Below are 19670 nucleotides of genomic sequence, written 5' to 3'. Positions count from 1 at the left end.
TGAGTTTATATTGATTCTGTCATTAAAGCTAATAGAGTACCTTCGAAAGAGCAAAGCAGTAATGTTATATAGTGACCCAGCATTCACTCAGAAGTGACTTATGTATTAAACATCAAAAGAATGTCAACATAGGCCTTAGCTGATGCTGGTGAATCCGACCCTGGCCTTGGGTCAGATGGGCCAGGTGGGGTTTAGGCCTGTAGACACTTTGTGGAGCGTTAGACTCACTTAGCCCCTGTTTCAGACGGGGAGACAAAGGCCCGAGGCTTCCTGAAGTCAGAGGGAGGCTAGCTGGCCCTGGTCAGGCGTGACCTTGAAGGACCCACGACCCTCTGACGTGGGCTTCCTGGCCCCAGTTGTCCCACTGCCCATGCTGTTATACACTGCACTCTGCTTACGTCCCAGCACCTACTTTTTGGCCCAGAAAACCTAATTTTGTTACTTCTCCAGAAGGGTTCTGGCTAAACCCCAAACCAACTAATTCCTTAGCTCTGGCTGCTAAGGAGGTGGTGTTAAACGGAGGGGACAAGGAGAGGTGGTGTTCCTGACCCTAAGGGACACCTGAATGTGGTTTGGTTTACTTCCTCGTAACCCAGCCTGGGTCGATTTTACAAGACCAGTGATCCCAGCACTTGAGGTTGGTGCTGACCTGGTGAGCAGGTCACAAATCACGGAGCCAAACTCCAGCCAGACGTCACTTACATTCTCAGGGGCGTGGGGGCTGTGAGGGCTGTGGGGGCTTTGACTGTGGAAAATTCTAAGGGAAATGCGGTTTTTATAATCAAGTAAATGCAACTATGGGCTTGCTCTAGTGAAGAATTATGCCTTGGTGGGGGGGGGTGAGTTGAAGGTTTTCAGAGCTGGAAGGCCCCTAGAGATAATCTAGTCCAGTGCTCTCATTTGAAGATAAGGAAACCAGGCGTAGAAGAGGTTAAGGGACTCATTTGTTGGCTGTGCATACCAATCCCCTAACAGGTGGTCAGGATAGAGTAGACAGGGAGATTGTCGGGGTGGGAGGAAGATGAAAAACCCAGTTTTGGTCATTCATTCGACAAATGCTTAACTGAGCACCTGCTAAGTGCCAGAGTCTGACCTAGTGCTGGAAATGCAGCAGTGAACAAAGCAGATGGAATCACTGGCCTTCGGAGCCGATGTTCTGGTGGGAGTGGCGGAGACATAATACGTATGTAAAACATGTGGTCTGTCATGTGGTAGAAAGTGCTCTGGGGAAAAGCAGGGAGGAGGATTGGTGAGGCAGAGGGAGTATTGCATCTCCAGGAAGGTGACATTTGAACAAGAATCTGATGGAGATGAGGGACTGAGCCAAGCATTCAGGGGAAAGTGCATTCCAGGCAGAGCAATAGGTGCAAAGGCCCTGGGGCAGGAAAGTGTCCATCATGTTGAGGCGACAGCAAGGAGATGGATGTGGCTGTGCAGGGCCTCGGAGGCTGTTGTCAGGACTTCGGCCTTGATCCTATGTGAGGTGAGGAACCACTGGGGATTTTGAGAAGGGTGGCAGGAATTTGGTTTTAAGAGGATCATTCTGGCTGCCAGGAGAAGAGTAAACGGCAGGGGTAAAAACGTTATAAGACAGGTTACCGAGGGTTCAGGACAGGCAGGATCTTAGAAGCTAGACTTGGAAGTGAGTGTCTAAAAGGTTATTTTTTCCCAGACCTAAGGAATCCAGTTTCACAAAGCATTGTGTGTCCTGCCTCCCACGTTTACAGCCTCCTGCTTGGTCCTGGGGTAGCATGGAATAGCCCGTGGCTCCCCATGCCTGCTCCATGCCTGCTCTGCTGGGCATCTCTCTTCCTCATCCTCTGCCCAGCCCCACCAAGGGCCAAGCAGCTTAGTGTAGTGTTGCAGCCCAGGCTGCCTGGGTTCAGATCCTGGCACCACCTACCTCCCGGATATGTGACCTTGGGCTAGTTCCCTGACTCAGTTTCCTCATCAGTAACATGGGAGTGATTACCTCCCTCATAGTGTTGTCAGTGATAATAGTAGCGATCACTTTAATATTACTATTATTAAATGTAATAACAGTTTAGTAATATTATTATTAAGTGTAATAATAATATGTATACCCGTAGCACAGTGCCCAGCCCATCATTGTACGTGTGCAGTAAATGCTTGCTTTTTTCACCACATCCCCACCATGCTGGATTCCATTCCTAGGGAGAGGTAACAGTGGGGTGGCAATTGATTTCTTGCACAGACTAGACATTGGAGAGAGGGCAGGAGGTAGGGGTGAAGGCAAAGCTGGAGCCTGGATTTGTTGAGGGGCTACTACGATCCACCTACTGTACGATGCAGCTTGTCCATATCGTATTTGGTCCCCCAGGCAGCGGTGGGTACCCCTCTTCATTGGAGGGGACTGAGGAGTAGGCTTGTCCAGCATCGCCCAGTAGTCAGATGGCTTTGGGCCTGGTTGAGTCTTGTTATTGAAGCCAAGACTTTTTACTGGCAGACCATGGAATGTAATGACCACATGTGTGTGGCTGTATAATTATTTTTTGAATAATATATCCTTATGGTTTAGCACTTTGGATTTCAGCAATGAAATGAAAGTAGCCTTAAACAAATTAACTGCATCTGCACAAAAAGTCACAGTACCAGTAGGCCTGATGTGAGTCGGTGGCCAGTGTGGTGTTAGCAGAATGAATTGCGTGAGAGCTCGGGGTGTATTTTGTAGTCAGGTTGCAGCTTCCATGTTAACTCTAAGCTTATGTTCTTGTTGTTGGAACTTACCTGATTTCCAGAACTGTGTATACTCACCCTGCCAAATTTCAGACAGCGTTAGACCACAGAAGTCATCATGAATTGCAGGCAACTCTGAAAGTTCAATTCCAAAGTGGGAAATGGAGTTCCATTGCTTTTTTGGTGGGCAGGGTTCACTCTCTGCTTTATTAGTTACTGTCAGAGCTACACTCTGCAGATGGGGCAGACTCTTGGAAATTCACGCATCCGAGGGTCTGCCCTGTGGAGACAGCCACAGAAATGCAAACTTAGGCCATCAAAATCGGTGAATCATTTTTGCCAAGTGGCACTGAGGCTCTTGAGCTTGGGGTGGTCCTGTGGAGTGACAGGTCTCTAGGGACCCTCTGCTCAGTCCACCTCTCAGCCTGAGTCTCCCACTTGTGTTCCTTAAGCAAATTAAAAAACTCGTTGGGACACTGAGCACTCAGCATCTTGGGAAGCCTCAGAAGCCTTGCCTTGTCCTGAGAAGCGCGGGTTTGAGAATGGTTACTAGGATGGTCCAACCTGTTCACCTTGTGAAGCCCCCAACGACAGAGGCCTTGGTCTGAGCAAGTGACTCGGGAAATTTCCACAACCACATCATCTGTCTGGCTCTTCCAATGAAAGAGAAAAATCTTCTCCCTCGGCTTTGGCTTCCTCTGGGTTCCGTGCAGCACGCGACGATGGTTAAGAACGTCGGTATACCCCAAACCCACCTGGATCACTCCCACCTTGCCCTCCTGCAGTGAACTTGGCTGTGGTGTGTGTCCTCAGCTCTCCCTTCATCTCTGCTGCAGGGGGCGGGGCTGTGCCCTCTACTTTTTTGTCTCAATCGGGCCTAAAAACCCTTCTACATTCATCTGTCAGTGCTCCATCCATTGCCCAAGAGCTCCTTTCCATTGTTTTACCAGACTCTGCGTATTTTGTCTGGCAAGTGCTTGGAAGGGATGGGAGGGGGAAAACGCTCACATTTACAGAGCCCTACTATGTGTGGCACCATGCAGGGCACCTCTGTGTGTTGCTGCGCTTCAATCTCCCATACTGCCCCTAGTAGTCAGTGTTCTCATCCCTGGCCAACACCTGAGGGGAGGGTGCTGCGGGCAGGTTAGGAACTTGGCAGTGGTCCATGCACCTGGTTTATCATGCCAGTACCTTGGGAGGACCTGGCCGGTGTAGTGAGGATTCTACTTTGTGTGTCAGGGGGCAGTGGGCAGTGAGTTACCAGGGCTGAGTCCTTGCCCTTGAGTGTGTGGACAGAGCTGGCTGTGCCTTACAAACCTCAGTCTGCCAACAGGTGGCCTCATGGGCTAGTGGGTGGAGCATGGAGGGTAGGAGGCCAGATGTAGTGCCAGGACCAGGGTCGGGGAGGCACCTCGGAGGGACGGCAGCTGGACAGCTCTGGGCATCATTTGTCAATGTGGGCAGGATGTTGGAGGGGAAGCGGTCCTGTTGGGTAGGACCTTTCATTCCAGGAGAAAGGGGACAGAAGAGTTAGTTACACAAGAAAGGGATGGCAGCTGAGGCCCAGCCTCCACAGGAAAGAACGTGGGTGGCAGAGGGCCTGTATTTATTCTCTGCTTGTCCATCATCCAGCATGAGGTCCAGCGTAGGGACTGCCTCCCCCTTCACTGATCGAGTTACCTGCCCTCTGGGGTCTGCTCTGGACCCATGGGTGCCCTGGAAGATGCAGAACAGTGGGCACATGCCCCCGTATGGCCTCTCCCCTTCCCCACCTGCCGGTGAGTGGATTCCACCTGGCTGAGGATCCTGAGTCTGCAGCGTCCTGGCAGTCACGTGAAGGAAAGCATGGGGAGGTGGGTCTTCAGAGAACAGTGTGCCTTGCTTGCAGATCCGAATCATGCCACTGCCAGACCCACTGGAAGAGGAGAGCTGTGCTTTCATTTAAGACTCTGTTAACCGTATTTCTTCTCGGTGACCTGGGCCAGCCTTCCGTGTACCAGGACACCTGCGAAAGAAATTTCCAGCTTTCCCCAGAGGGTCCCCCACCTGCTAAACATCTGAGTCGGTGGCTTGACAGCATTGCTCATAACTCCTGCTTTTCTCTATTTTAGGCTTATATTAACCAGGGAATTAACTCTTAATATTTAAATCTTCATTTTGTCTTGCTGAACTGCCGTATTACCCAGCGCTGTGGCTGACTGACACCATACACTGAAGACAATTAAGTGCCTAGGAATTTTCCCAAACTAATGGTAAATTTATGCGTTGTAGGTTATTTTGAATTTCTAGACTGTTAAGAGTTGTTTAATAGGTTAATAGTTTTAATCTATTAATCTAATCTTTTCTACTTGACTATTTATTAAAATATATCAGTGATACATGACAGTAATGGAAGTGCAGATAATTCCGAGGATTATTAAGGGCCGGGTGGCGGCGTGAAGATCCCAAACACAGGCGGAATAGTAAATACAGACGCAGGCCTCCTCACTGGGGTTTGTGGAAATGCGGGTTTTGTTGTAGGGTCCCTCTTTAGGTCCTTCCAGGCCAGTGGATGTTGCAACCTTTTTCTCTGCTATGCTTTCTGTCCTTGCAGCTAAAAACAGGAGCCTCTTTCTATCCAAAGGACGTGTGCAGGCATGGCAACCATTTTCCAGCAGGTCAAGGAGAGCTGGAGGTTGGTGGGGAATGCGGAGCCCAAGCGCTCTTCTCTGTGGCGGAGGCGGAGGCCCTCGGTTTAAGCCTCCGGCACGTGCCCCGTTCTGTCCAGGCACTGAGGTTACTGTGGGAGGCAAGGGAGTTTGTTCCCTGTCTCTTGGAGCTTCTGGTCATTTGGTCACTTATTTGTTCATTCATTCAACAAGTGGTTTTTGTTACTTTCTCTTCCCTTGAGAAGAGAAAACAAAAATCATCCAAATGATCACAAGCCCAAGAGATGGAGTTTGGCAGACCTGGCTGAATCCCGCTTTTGTCCCTAGAAAGCTGTGCAAGCAGGGAAAGGGCACTCTGCTTCTCTGATCCCAGGATTTCTTATCTGTAAACGAAACTACCTACCATGTCAGGCGTCGTGGAGGACGGTGAGACAACGGGGGAACATGTGAAGCCCCAAGCTTGGGACGGCAGAGCCATTCAGTAGGCCTGAGCCGCTCTTGTCCTTATTTGCATCCTCTGCATCATCACCACCAGCACCTCTCACCTGTGGGTCGCTTTCTGTTTGCATCGTTCAGCGAGCATTAGCTGACATCAGCCAGGAGCCAGGCACAGGGATACAAAAAGCAGGGAGTGGAGTCCTAGCCTCTGGAGGTCTCCCAGAATCAGGCAAGATTAGAGGACAGATTCGGGGGGGGGGATGGAGGCAGAAGCTTGTTAGAAGTGGAGGGGGCATTCCTGGAACCACTGATGTGAGACTGCAGGCCCCCTAAGACCTCAGTTCCCCCCCCCCATGCCCTGAGGACACAAGCCTGCTAACTGATGACAGAAGGGTGACTCTGCATCCTTGAAAGTTAGTGTCACTTTGCAGTATCCAGTCACGGCATGGTACACCTTACACTCACATGCGTTATATGTCAACGACATCTCAGTAAACCTGGAGGGAAAAGGAGCTGGTATTGGAGTTGTTAGCTGGCTACTGTATTTCAGCATTGCAGGAAGTTGGAAGAGTGTGTTACACTTGAGGAGGCTTCCACTGGAATGGAAATACATGACTTTGACACTTCAGGAATAAGCATCACTTACTCAGTTGGCTCCTGGGAAGCATCCCCAACCCATGTTGCACCGAGAGAAGATGGTGGGACATGCTGTCTTCAGTTCTGAGTATCAGATGAAGTCGTGAAACCACGGACAGTTCTCTGGCAGGTGGTGTCGGAGGGCGGCACCTCAAAGGCTGCGCTGGGTGGCATTGGCCCTTCCGGGTCACGTGACTTGGATCCTTAAATGAATGAACCGGTGCTCACTGATCACCTCCCATGTGCCAGGTGCTCCTGTGGGTGCTGAAATGTGACCGTGAACTGACGAGATAAAGTCCCCATTCTGTTGTAGTTCATATTCTGGTTGTGGTGACGGACCGTGAAGAAGATGAGAGGTAACAAGTATGGAAGATAAACGTAGGATCGGCCAGCACTGAGCAGAACGCGTGCAGCAGGGAAGGGCTATGTAGTGTCGGAGGCCGTGGATCGGCAGCCAGGACTCCTCCACTGACACTGGATGTTTGAGTAAACCCCTGAAGGAGTGGCGGACTCCAGCCTTGGAGGCATGGGGGAAGGGGGAGAAGAGTCCAGGCAGAGGAAAGAGCGAGTGCAGAAGTCCAAGGCAGGAGCTTGGCTGTGTGCTCAGGGACCAGCTCACACACCGGGGTGGCCAGTGAGGGGGAACGAAATAGGGGGGATGCTAGCAGACAAGGTCAGCGGGCACATGGAGCATGCCACAGAGAGCCCCGAGGGTCAGGTGTGGACCGTGGCCATTACACCGGGTGAGGGGCAGAACCATAATGGATGTTGAGCCGAAGAGTGACTCAGTCTGGCTTATCTTCATAGCATTGCCCTGGCTGCCGTGGAGAACACCAGTTTGGGGGTGCTGGGCCAGGGTAGGAGCAGGGAGACTGCTCATGAGGTTAGTATAAGACAGGAGGAGACAAGGCAGCTGGACGACAGTGGTGGCCATTGGCAGGTGCTAAGGAGGATTTAGGTTCTGGAAATACTTTGAAGGTGGAGTTTTTACAGGATTCGCTGGTAGATTCAAGACCAGGATTATTCCAGGGTCTGGGCTTGAGGACCTGGAGGGATAGAATTGTTAGTAAAGGAAACAGTGAAGACTACAGTTACTTGCTGGCAGTGTCTTAGACTCAGGGACTAGTGGGAAGAGCCACAGGGTGGGAGTCAGAAGAACCATTTCCTGACTTGCGGGGGAGGGCACGGCAGCAGCTCTGTTTGGGCCTGTTACCTGGTGGCCATCCCAGCGGATGTGCCAGGCAGGCAGCTGGTGATGCAGGTCTAGAGTCCAGGGGGCAGGTCCAATCTGGAGATGGAGTTTGCAGTTCATCTTCATATAGTTAATGTTCAAAAGCAGGAGTCTGGAGGCAATGACTCAGGGCACAGGTGGCAAACACAGGGCCCACGGTCCAAATCCAGCCCTCCACCTTGTTTTATCCAGCAGTAGTGCCGAGCTCTCGCTTAACTGTTAAGGACAGTCCTAAAACTACATTCCACCCTTTGAAGGCAACCTCGAGTCTGATGTGGCCCTTGGTGAAGGTGAGTCTGACACCTCTGACTTAGGGAGTGGGGGTAGATAAAAATAGCAGAAGTTCTAGAGCTGATCCTTGGAGCACGTCAGTGTGTAGGGGTTGGGCTGGTAAAGAGCAGTCAGCAGAAGACAGGGAAGGGGCCAGAAAATGAGAGGCCCATCCGTGAGCAAAGTGGGGAAAGAGTTGGATGGAGGAGAGAGGGGGACTCGTCTAAGGAGGGGTTCAGTGAGGACCGAGAAGGAACCATAGGAGTGAGGAGCATGGAGGTCACGGGAGGCCTTGGGAAGAACAGTGCTGGTGGAATGAGGGAGGAAACAGCCTCGAGGTGCTTAGGAAGCATTGCTGAGGAGGGTGGGGCTGCCAGCCTCTACAAGTAGATAACTATTTGCATTCAGATCATTGGTTGGTGGGCAGATGGGTGGGGCTAGAGGACTGGGCCAGCGGACAGCCCCTGCAGCAGGGTAAGCACGGCCCCCGAAGTCATGGCTGCATGTGTGTTAATTCATTCAACACCCCATGCATCCGTGCATTCACGGAGAATGTGCTTAAGCACAGCTTGAGGCCAGTTAACCCTCATTCCTAATGAGTGGAGTCTTTAATGAAGTTGTATTCTAGTGGGAGTTAACCAAGTCATTATTTACACAGTGTGATTAGAGATTTTTTTTCCCCCTACATTATTTCAGGTGGCTGAAGTACCGGAGTAAATATGCAGTAGCCATTGGAGAGAGTGGGACTGGTCCTCAGGCTGACTTTGGGGTGCAGATAGATACACTGATCCCCATTCTGTGCAAGGAGATAGGCACACCCTGCTGGGCAGAGGTCTGGCCTTGACCAGGGCCTTAGACACCAGAGTCTAGCTCATTCATGCAGACGAGAAAACTGAGTCAGGCAGGCACAGAACCGCAGTGCGGCGTGCTGAGGACTTCTCATAGCTACCTCGACTTGGTGGTATTTGGCAGAATGTCAAGTATTAGCATTTTGGGTGGAATAATGTAGAAATCGTGCCCAGAAACAAAGTTGTCTGACTCTTGGGCAGCTGGTACCACCTGGGACTCTTCTTCTAACATGGCCAGAAATGGCATTAGTTCTTGGGCCTCAGATCCACCGATTTGTTATTTCATTGCATTGCCTCAGGCAGGACCCGCTCAGGGATGGGAGTCAGAAGAATTGTTTCCAGACCACACTCAAAAGCTCGTCACTGAAAGCTGTGTGACCTCAGGCGTGCCATTCACTCACTGTGTTGACCGAGTGCCTGCTATGCACCGGGCCTGGTGCATAAGCAAGATGTGGATGTGAAGGGGGCTGTTCTGTGCTTTGGTTTCCCACCCTGGGCCACAGGGCTCTTGTGAGTGCCAGATGTGACGGGGTGGATCTCAGCACTTGGAGAACCATCTGGTAACATCTAGAGGAAGGGATTTGTTTCTGAAACCTCCCCAGGCAGGCTCTGAGGCACATGGGACTGGCCAAATGCAGTAACAAGGACGAGTGAGAATGAAGCAAAAGAAAGCTGAGGGTAGTGGAGGACAGTGGTTTGCAAACTTAACCACTTTGGAACTATTTCTTCAGATTTGGTCTTATGGAGTGTATTAGTTTCCTGCTGCTGCTGTAACAAATTACTACAAACCGGTGGCGTAAAGCAACAGGAGTTCGCTCTTTCACAGTTCTGGAGGCCAGAAGTCCAACATGAAGGTGCTGGCAGGGTCGCACTTCTCGAGGCCTCGGGGAGAATCATTTCTGCCTCTTCCAGCTTCTGGGGGCTGCAGCATTCTGCGACTTCCTGCCGCATCACTCCGAGAGCTTTCTGTGGTCCTGCTGCCAGTGCCATCCCCTCTTCTGTCTGTCCAGTCTCTCGTGTGCCTGTTACAAGGACCTGTCCTTGCATTAGGCCCCTCCCAGATAATCCGGAATGATCTCATCTCAAAATCTTTAAATTAATTGTATCTGCAAAGAACCTTTTTTCCAAATAAGGTCTCACTCACGGGTTCTAGAAACTGGGATGTAGGCCTGTATTGGGGAGAGCACCATTTACCCCACTATAGGGAGAAAGCCCAAATAGGTATGTATTGGGCCAAGCCATGCATATCAAAGAGAGAGTGGGGTCTTGGAGCCCTACGCAGTACCTCCCTCCTCATTCAGGCCTCCTGGGTGCTTTGGGGCCACTGCTGTGGGGCCCCTAGGCCTTTAAGGGACACACTTTGCGAACCACAGCGTTAGTGGAAGGAGGGGGCTCTTAGGGAATTCCTTGGACAAGGACCCACTTGGTCTGGCTTCTGTCCCAGCATTCTGGCACGAGCGGTAGCCAGCCACCACAGACGCTGTGTACTTGCCGAGAAATATCCTTTTAGTGCCGACTTCAGATTTTATGTTGAAGTGTGATTTGGGTTAAATATAAAATTCATAGCATATCTTGAGCAACTATTTTGTAGTTATCTATATATAAATCTGTTTTACAGAGACACAAATAGAATAGATTGTGGAGTGTCAGCATGTAGATAGATTCCGAGTGCTTTTCCCTAATATACCTAATGATTCGTGCTGAGAATATCCAAGGGCTCCACTGTACATTTAAATGGATATAATTAAAATAATGAGCTCTATTTTAAAAAATGATATATGAAAAAAAGATTTTTTTTTTTACAGAAGTTAGAAGGAGCTGCGCCACTAACTCAAAGTGATATAAGTACTCCTGCAATTTCACTGTTATTAGGACACCTAATTAAATGCACAGCATCTGAGAAAAGGGACGTTTGGGCTTGTAAATCTACAGCGTGAAGCCGGGGGAGAGAAGTTGCTGGGGGAGAGAAGTTGCCCGTGTGCCCAGTGTGGTGAGGGTGCCGTGGCGTCCCCGTTAAGGGAGTGTGTGTTGCGGGCCATTGTACCTGAGGGGGAGAGGACGGCTCACGTGGCTGCCAGTGTAAAGTGTAAGAATCCCCTGCGCAACGCAGATGGGACGTTCAGAGAGGGGTCAGCTCCATCTCCAGTGAGTGGGGCAGGCTTCCTAGAGGTGGGGTTGCCATCCTTTTCATGACAGGTGCCAGCCCCTGGCTCGTCGCCTGCTCCCGCCCTGGCGAGGCTCGTGCTCCCCCTTGAACAGACGAGGACACCGAGGCTCAGAGAAGGGAGTCTCCTGCCCGAGGTCACAGGGCGTGCGGGCGCCCAGCCTTTCTGACTTTCAGTAGCTCCTCCCTCTGACTAGGACTTCACGGTGCTAGTGCGGTTCTTGAGAGCCGGAAGGGACACCAGGTCTGTCCCGATGGTGTGATCAAGTACTCCCAGGACTCAGGCTGAGCTTCAGAATGTGGGCAGTGAAGAAAGGGCTGAGGGTGTCCTGGGCGAGGGCCTAATCTGTCCCCTCCCCTCTCCTCCCCTTGCCCTTCCCCATGGGCAGGCTGGACACCCGCTGTGGGCTTCTTTGCTGGTCCTGGAGTGCTGGCCTGCCCAGCACTCTACCCACCCTCAGCCCCATGGGCCGTGTTCTTGCCGGACTGGCACTGAGGGTCGGACAGGACCCCGCCTTCCGTCTTCATGCCTAGTGACCCTCAGAGGGGCAGGACTGGCTGACCATTAGCACCCATGTGGTCTCACCTAGGGAATGGGAATTTCAGCCTCTTCTACAACAGTCTCCACCAGCACGATCATCTCTATGAGTTGATTTAGACAATGTGTTATGTGTACATTTTTGCAGTTGATCCTCACAAGGCCTTTTGAATGGGTGTGGGGGTCCCTGCTTCACAGATATGGAAACAGGCTCAGAGAGGGTCAGGGCCTTGCTCAGCAACACCAACCAGGAAATGATAGAGTTAGGATTTGAACTCCCACCGGTCTACCTCCCCAGCCCCTGCACTGGAGCCTGTGCCAGGTAAGCCCCTTCCCTTGCATCCTGGGCACACTCCCCTGTCCCACCCCTACAAGACAGTAGATACCCATAGGACATTTCCCCGGGGGCCACTGTCCTAGGTCCCATGCAAATATTGCCTTGTTGTCTGCATCACAGCGCTGACAAGTAGGTGCTGTGTCTACCCATTGTATGGGTGTGAAGACTGAGACTCGGGGTGGGGGGGCTGAAGTCACTGATGCGGTAACCCACAACTCCAGCAGGGCAGTGCTGAGATTTGGCCCTGGGATGCTCTGACTTCAAACCCTGGTGCTCTTTTCCTCTCAAGTCATCACATCACACCCCTGCCAGGCCGTCAGCCAGCCTCCACTCCGGCCCCTCAGTGCCAGGGATCTCCCTACCCTCAGCCTGTCCCCTCCTGTCACTGGCAGGGATGTTCGCCCTCCATAAAAACATAGCTGTCCCGTGTAACTCCTCAGACGTGTCAGTCCTGGTTATGCCTGGGACCTCTCCGAACTCAAAAGGCTTTTTTTCTGAGATGGGATAGACATGACCCTCTTTTGAGGGGGTGCACACCGGATCTTACTAGGGGGCCTCTAGCTGGCTAGGTCTTGTGGAGTCAACAGCAACCAGAAAAGCGAGGAGCCCCCTGTCCTCCTGGACACCCCCTAACACCTTGGTCCTAACTCTGTTCTGGATGCCGAAGGGCAAGGATGGGGGACACGGGGTGCTGGTGGGCAGGCCTCCCTCTGAAAGTTTCTCCGCCAGACTGGGTACGTCGCAGCTAAGAGCCCGGGTGCCTGCATCAGTCCGTCGCAGCTAAGAGCCCGGGTGCCTGCATCAGTCCGAGTCCCACTTCTTGGTACCCGGGTGACTTCGGACAAGTTCTTTCAGGTTGTGCCTCAGTTTCCTCATCTGTAAAATGGAGATCATACCAGGACTTACCTCTCAGGGCAGTGTTAGAACAGTGCCTGGCACACAGAACACTCTTGATGTGTTTCTCAAATAAATAAAAGCAATGAATGCTGAGGTGATTGGCTCACCTGGTTTTATGTTTCCCACCGAGGAGAAGGGCGTGTGGTCAGATGGGGTCTGGTCCTGATGTGGCGAGCACACAAGGAGGGGGCGTCACTGAGCCCGCCGGGTGCTGAAGATGTTCTGACAGTTTTCATTGTCAGTAACAGTAAGGGCGGCTACGCCTCGGGAGCAGTTGCAGGGCAGGCACCGAGCTGAGTGCTTTTCAGGCGTCAGTTGATTGAAATCCGTGCGTGAACCCTGTTAGCTCCACTTTGCAGGTGTGAAAACGAAACTCCAAGGTTAGGTGGCTGCCTCAAGTCACAGGGCAGGGGAGGGGTGGCTTGCTGGCACTGCCTCTAGCTGGTGTCCTGTCCACCTCCCTTTTCCTTCTGTCCCGTTCGCCTGCATCCTGGCCTCCTATATCAGTCAGCTCAGGCTGCCATACGAAGTACCATGGATGGGCTGTTTTCTCCCAGGTCTGGAGGCTGGACGTCTGAGATCAGGGTGCCAGCAGGCTTGGGTTCTGGTGCCGGCCCTCTTCCTAGCTTGCAGATGGCCACCTTCTCTCTGGGTCCTCACTTGGGGACAGAGTCAGAGAAAGATCTCCCTCTTTCCCAAAGGCCACAGTCCTATCAGGTGAGGGCCCTCTCTTAGGACCTGTTTAACCTTGATAATTACCTAGTGAAGACCCTCTCTCCAGGGACAGTCACGATGGGGATTCGGACTTCACCAGATAAGTCGGAGGGGTTGAGGACATGATTTAGTCCATAACACCTCCCTGGTGGCCTTTCCTTTCTCTCTCTGTCTTGGCTCAGTTTCTCCACCCTGGGAGAGAGCTGAGGGCTGGAAGGGACAGCAGACCTGATGAAACCCATGCTGTTGTGAAAGATGGGGCTGGAGCCCAGAGAGGAAAAGGGCCTTGTCTAAAGTCACACAGCAAGTCCGCTGTGGATCCAGGATCAGAACCTGGGCCCCTGCCTCCCGGTTGGTGTGCTAATGAGTCCTGCCCGAGTGTGCCTCGAGTCCGGGCCTGAAGATAACCGTGCAGACGCTTCTCTGGAGCCGTGGGGGAGGCTGGCACAGCCAGGGCAGCAGCCCCAAGCTGGATGGAGTGTGACCTGATGTCCCAGTTTGTGCACACCTTGGCTTCCCCACCTCAGAAACAGGAGTGATGGTGACTGTCCCCGGGCTCAGGGTCCCTTACAACAGCATGGTTGAGGAGTTGATGGCAGGGACCTGGCTAAATGCCTTGGCTTTCCCTGGACAAGTCACAGCTCTGTGTGTGGCCCTGGGCAAGTCACAGCTCTGCTTAGGCCTCAGTGTCCATGTGCCCTGCCCACCTCAGTATTGAGCTGTTACCTTGAGGATGTTTCCTGATATTTGAAGAGCCACCTAGAGGCCGGCGTGTTGGAGGCCGAGTGTTGGCTCCAGGACATCTCAACCAAGTTAGCCTTTTTGGCTTATAGTTTCCCCATCTGTGAAACTGGAGCCGGGAAGAGCCTGGAAGAGATCCCCAGGCCTTCTGCCAGGGAGTGAAGGGAACGGCACCAACCAGCCACTTAAACCCTCCCGCCCACGTGTGGGTGGAGGGCGGAGCAGCACCAGCCTCAGTGGGCGCTTGTTGGGAATGTAGAACCTCAGGCCAAAACCCGGACCTGCTGGGCCAGAATCTGCATTTGACCAAGATTCTTAGCTGATTTACTTACGTGCTCATTGAAGCTTAAGAATTGATTCCAGTCAGCCAGAGCTGCCGTTTTCGGGCTCTTCTGACCCCAGCAACAGGAGTTACTGGGCACGTTTAGACCTCTTCAGCCCGGCTTCCCCAGCTGTAAAATGGGTGGAACTGGAGCCCCAGGCGTTCCGGGAGGACCCCCCCACCCAGGGCAGCCATGGGACATGTGCTTCCAGGAGAGGTTCATGTGAGAGGAGGGTCTATAGCTAAAGATTTTGCAGCCCCCTGGGCTGGTGGGCTCCCAGGTAGGTGTGGGGTGGGCATGACATCCAACCGAACAGACTGTCCTCTTTTCCAGGGAGCGCTTGAAGCGCAGCCAGAAGAGCACCAAGGTGGAGGGGCCAGAGCCCGTGCCGGCCGAGGGCTCGCTGAGTGCGGAGCAGGGAACGATGACGGAGGTGAAGGTGAAGACAGAGGTGCCCGATGACTACATCCAGGAGGTGATCTGGCAGGGCGAGGCCAAGGAGGAGAAGAAGGCCGTCAGCAAGGATGGGACGGGCGACGTGCCTGCCGAGATCTGCGTGGTGATTGGCGGTGTCCGCAACCAGCAGACCCTCGGTGAGTGAGCGCCCATCTGAGAGGGTTGGGGCGGGGACCAGAGTCCTGGGGAGAAGGGGCCACGGATCTCTCTGCCCCTCCCTGCCTGAGAGCCTTCTGTGGCTGCCCTCTGCTACCCTCAGAGCAAGAACTGGGTGCCTTAGACTTACCTTTGCCTGCACAGTTCTAGTCTGGAGCTCTTTTCTTTCCATCTCATGTGGCGAAACCCTGCTCATCCTCTGAGACTTTGTTGAGTCAAATGCCTGGAACTCTCTGCAGACTGGCGAGTCCCTCGTGCTGTGCGGCTACCACGCCCCAGGTGGGCCTAGCACAGCGCACATAGCCTGGTGTCCCACTAGCCTGTCTGTATGTCTTCCTCCTCTGCTTGACTGGAGACTCCTGGGGACAGTTCCCAGCACAGGTTTGGCTCAGAGCAGATGCTGATTCGGTATCTAATTGGAGACAGACTGTGCCTTCCCCTGCGTCTTCTGATCTGAGCCAGGCTCAGAGGAGCTTGTGGCAGTGTGCTTCTTAGAAATTATTTCTCTCCTCGCTTTCCAGCATGAGCCAGGGGATCCCCCTCAGGGGCTGCCTGCACTCCTGCCAGGCTCACCGCGGCCCGGCAGAGATGTTTATTTAGCGTAGGAGAGATGAGCCAGACAGGCAGGTGCTGGGGATCGCGTCCAGCTGGAGTGCCCGCGCCTGGCACACAGAGGGGGTTGCTCCTCAGCTGTGGCCGGCTGTAACTAGGTGGGGAGACGGGCTCAGTGTGGCCAGCTCTGTGGACATACCACATGCCAGAAATGAGAATTTTCACGTGAATTCTTTTGGCTCCAAATGTTGGCAACTGATTGGACTTTTGAAATACGTCAAACAAAGCCTGCCTGTGGGGGCGGAGTCACTCCATGGGCCCAAAGTTTGCAAACCCTGGTCTGTAAAATAAAGTCCATGTGCCTCAACCTGCCATCGAGGCCTTGCCTAGTTTGTCTCCGCGTGCCTTCCGATTCGTGTCCCATGTTAAGTGTGTTCTTAGAAGTGCTGCTATTGTCCTCTCCTGCCTGTCTTTCCTGATCCAGCTCTAACTCACTGCTAACGTCTAGGCTTATGTCCCACGTGTGACATGCAGGGACCAATGGGGATGTTCCCCTCCATCTGTTTCCCCAAGTGCAGACTCTAGTCCTGTTGCCTTTTCGTTCCCACCTCTGGCAATCAGCCTCGAGATCCCTCTTCTACCTTTTCTTTTGCTGGGTTTGGCCACCATCGCCCCGCCCGGGTCATTGGGGCATCCCACTAACCACCATGCCTTTGAGTCTCCCTGCCCTCCCCTGCCCTCCATTCTGGTTGCCAGGGGCCTTGGCCGAAACAGAACACTGAACATGTCATGCCCTGATTATAAACTTGGCATTTCCCCACTGTGTCTAGGGTCAAGGCCATAGCATGAAGAACCTCCTTAACCTGAGCCTTTTAACCTCATTTCTTAGTTCTGATCTTCCCAGACCTTTTATTCCAGCACAGTCTGTTCTTCTGCAGCATTTCCTGCCCTTTGCCCTTACTGTTCCCTCTCTCTGGAATGCCTTTGGCCATTTCCACATGCCCCAGTCCAACCCAGCCTTTGGGGCCAACTTCATTGCCACCTCCTCCCAGAGATCTTCCTTGATCTCTTCTGGTCAGAAGAGGTCTGTTTGTACCATCTCTCACTTGGGCACTTGGCATTATCTGCTGTAGGTTAGAGGGGCCCTGTCCACGCTTGTCTCTGCCATGAGATTGGAAGCCCCTGGAGACTGGAGCTGCGGGACCTGTCCGACCCATGGCCCTCTGCTCTCTGCTCCCACCCGACAGTGCCTAGTAAGGGGCTGGCTTCTGGGAAGCAGTGTTGACACTGGGCTCTAACTGTCCCGATGAGGCTAGGTTATGCCACAGTAACAAAGACCCTAAACATACAAAGCAATTGTGGTAGCTGGAAACCACCAAAGTTGATTTCTTAGTCACACTGCACGTCCATCGTGGGCCATTCAGGAGCTCCAGTCTGCTCTGGACCCAGGTGAGAGGCAGTCATTACATGGAATGATGCCGCCATGTGACCAAGGGAGAAAAGCTCTGGAAGGACTCACACTGGCAAACAACCCGCTGTGACACAGAAGTGAGAGGAGCTCATTCCATGCAGTTGTTGGCCAAAGCTAGTCACATGGCCCACCCCACCTCAAGGAGGCTGGGAAGTGCCATGCCAGCATGTGACGGAAAGGAAATGAACCAGAAATACTTGGAGGAGAGCTGAGTGACTTAGCCCACTGCCCTGTGAAAGAAGACTCTTCCACGGCCTGTGTCCGGCCTCCGTCCATCAGTATTCACTCCCCACGGCCAAGGACTTTTAGCCACTAGATGTGTTATTTAACCGAGGAGAGGGCATCCCAGCGCATGTTGGGGAGTGGGTTTTTTTAAAGACTCATTGGACCCAGTATGCCCTTTACCAGGAGAGGTGCGGTAGGGTAGTGCAATTTGAATCTTGGGATGGAGCTGACTGGCTAGACTCGGCGGGGAAAGCCTGGAGCAGCCGTGCCTCCCCGAGCCAGCTGCCTGCACAGTGGGAGGCCTCAGGGCCCTTGGCCCTTCGCCAGCCACCACGCTGGCAGCCAGCTCAGCTGGTGCTCAGCAGCAGGTCCCTGGCCTCACTGTGCCTTAGTGTCCTCCTGTGTTAAATGAGGCGTGCTCCGTGTCCTGGCCACCTGTGGGGTGTGGGAATCGAGAGGCAGAGGAAGGGAACATTGTTGTGTGGGGAGAATGAACTCTACTCCTCGGACCGAGAGTGAATCCAGGCTCCGTGACTTACGCTGTTATATCTTGGGCAAGTTTCTTGACCTCTCTGTGCCTCAGTTTTCACTATGGCAGATTCACTGGGCTATGTGAGGATTCAGTAAATGTAACACATGTAAAGCACTCAACACTGTGCTTAGTAAATGTGTGTAGTAAATTGTTAGTACTAGTAACTAGTATTAACAGTATCAAATAATCTCTTCAAGGGGAAAGAGTAGTAATATTTCTGCTTTTCTCCCCAAGTTTAAGAAATAAGCCAGTGTGATATGGAGGGGGAAAAATGGGGTGGAGGAGAACCTTGGCACTGGATGTGGTGTCAGAAGACAAAGCTCTAACGGGGCCTCGGTTTTCTCATCTGAGAACTGGGCAGGCTCGTCCCGTCCCTGGAGCTCTTTCCAGTACTGACTCCCTAAAATTCAGGAACTTGGAGTATCTTGTGATGTGTCTGAGCTACCAGCTTTTGGCACATCCTTGTGAAAAGGTGTGACAGCCACAGTGACGAGTTAGAAGTGGACCCACCACGGGGAGCCCTCACCAGACAGGCCCAGCCTTCCTTTCGGGTGTAGTTTCTGCCAAGGGTCAGGCTCAGAGGAACGTGGGTTGTCTGCAGCACCAGGAAAGAAAAGATTTGACAACAAAACAAAAAAGTCAATGTTAGAATTGAATCTTGTGAATTCATGTAATCACGAGATGGCGAGTAGATTCTGTCTTGAGGGCCATGTCCACGTAAGTGCTGCAGGCTCCCAGGAGTCTGTGTTCAAACTTCTAAAGGGGGCACAATCCATTATTGACGTCTGCCGTGGCTGTGGAAGTGGGCGGTGGGGGTACATCTACTGTAGATTTGACACCCCTGTCCCCATCGTTTTATAGAAGGGCAAACAAAGGCTTGCAGCAGGAAGGCTTGAGTCACACAGCAGGTTGGTGACATTTTCCTCCACTTTGTGGAGGCCCCACTCCACCTCACAGTACCCCCTCCCACCCACTGCCAGAAGGGGACGACAATTCAGGGATCTCGCGTGGCGTGCAATGCTGGTTAGAGCCATCCCTTTAAATGAGCTCGTGCCCCGAGTGCTTCTGTGCCCTGGTGGCCGGGCATCGAGGAGTTAACATGTTCCTGAGGCGGCTGGCAGGGAGGGGAGCGTGGGGCTCCAAGGAGCCAAGGGCCTCCCAAGTGCCACGCGTAGGGCTCAGAGCTGGGCTCTGTTGCTGAATAGAATAGCGGTCCTGTTTGGTCACCCAGTGCTGTGCCACGAGGGAACCTCCCATTTGCCTTTTCTCTGAGCCCCCACCCCCACCTCCACGTGCTCATTGGCCCTGTATCAACCAACCATCAGACAAGCAGTGTTCCCAATGACACAAATATTATCCTAGGCACTTCCCATGGACAAGCCTGGGTCATGGACACGTGGATGGCATTGGGCAGCATCTCAGGCCGGGAGAGTCAGGAGGGGCATCTGTGCCTGGGATGCTGGCTGCCGAGCTTGCGTTACTTGCTGCGACCTCCCTTTTGCCCAGCAATTCCTTGGGCTGTGAAAGGCTACCTCTCACTCTGGGAAGGAATGTCATTGCCTCCAAAGCCAGTGTGGGGCTCAGGGGCGAGGCCTTGAGCTTCCTTACTTAGCAAGAAGAGCAAAGATAATACTGATGGGGACAACTTTGTTGGCTAAAACAGGAAGTGAGTTCACAACCGCCTCTTCCCTCCTGACAAGCTGAGTGCAGAAGTCTGAGAAACGGCAGAACCGCACTTGAGGTTTCTGGAGCTTCTCTGCGAGGAATGCTGGACACACAGGGACCACCATCGTGAC

The 19670-nt window shown here is 52.8% G+C and overlaps 1 protein-coding gene across 12 annotated transcripts in view; it reads left to right on the top strand.

Annotated features, from left to right (window-relative positions):
• The window catches only part of ZNF618 (zinc finger protein 618), a 166824-nt gene that overhangs the window by 98392 nt on the left and 48762 nt on the right, over window positions 1-19670 (top strand). For 10 of the 12 annotated variants that reach the window (XM_053656244.1, XM_053656249.1, XM_053656248.1 and 7 more), the window contains exon 3: window positions 14816-15075. In XM_053656244.1, the coding sequence (XP_053512219.1) occupies window positions 14816-15075 (260 nt within the window). Of the gene's footprint in view, window positions 1-7887; window positions 7941-8616; window positions 8634-14815; window positions 15076-19670 lie in introns of those variants that run through there. The other 2 variants (XM_037139485.2, XM_053656250.1) reach the window with 2 other exon arrangements.

The sequence above is a fragment of the Artibeus jamaicensis genome, unplaced genomic scaffold, assembly GCF_021234435.1.
Source record: "Artibeus jamaicensis isolate MK-2021 breed Jamaican fruit bat unplaced genomic scaffold, CSHL_Jam_final scaffold_1964, whole genome shotgun sequence".
NCBI lineage: Eukaryota > Metazoa > Chordata > Mammalia > Chiroptera > Phyllostomidae > Artibeus > Artibeus jamaicensis.
This window is presented reverse-complemented; position numbering and strand designations above follow the sequence as displayed.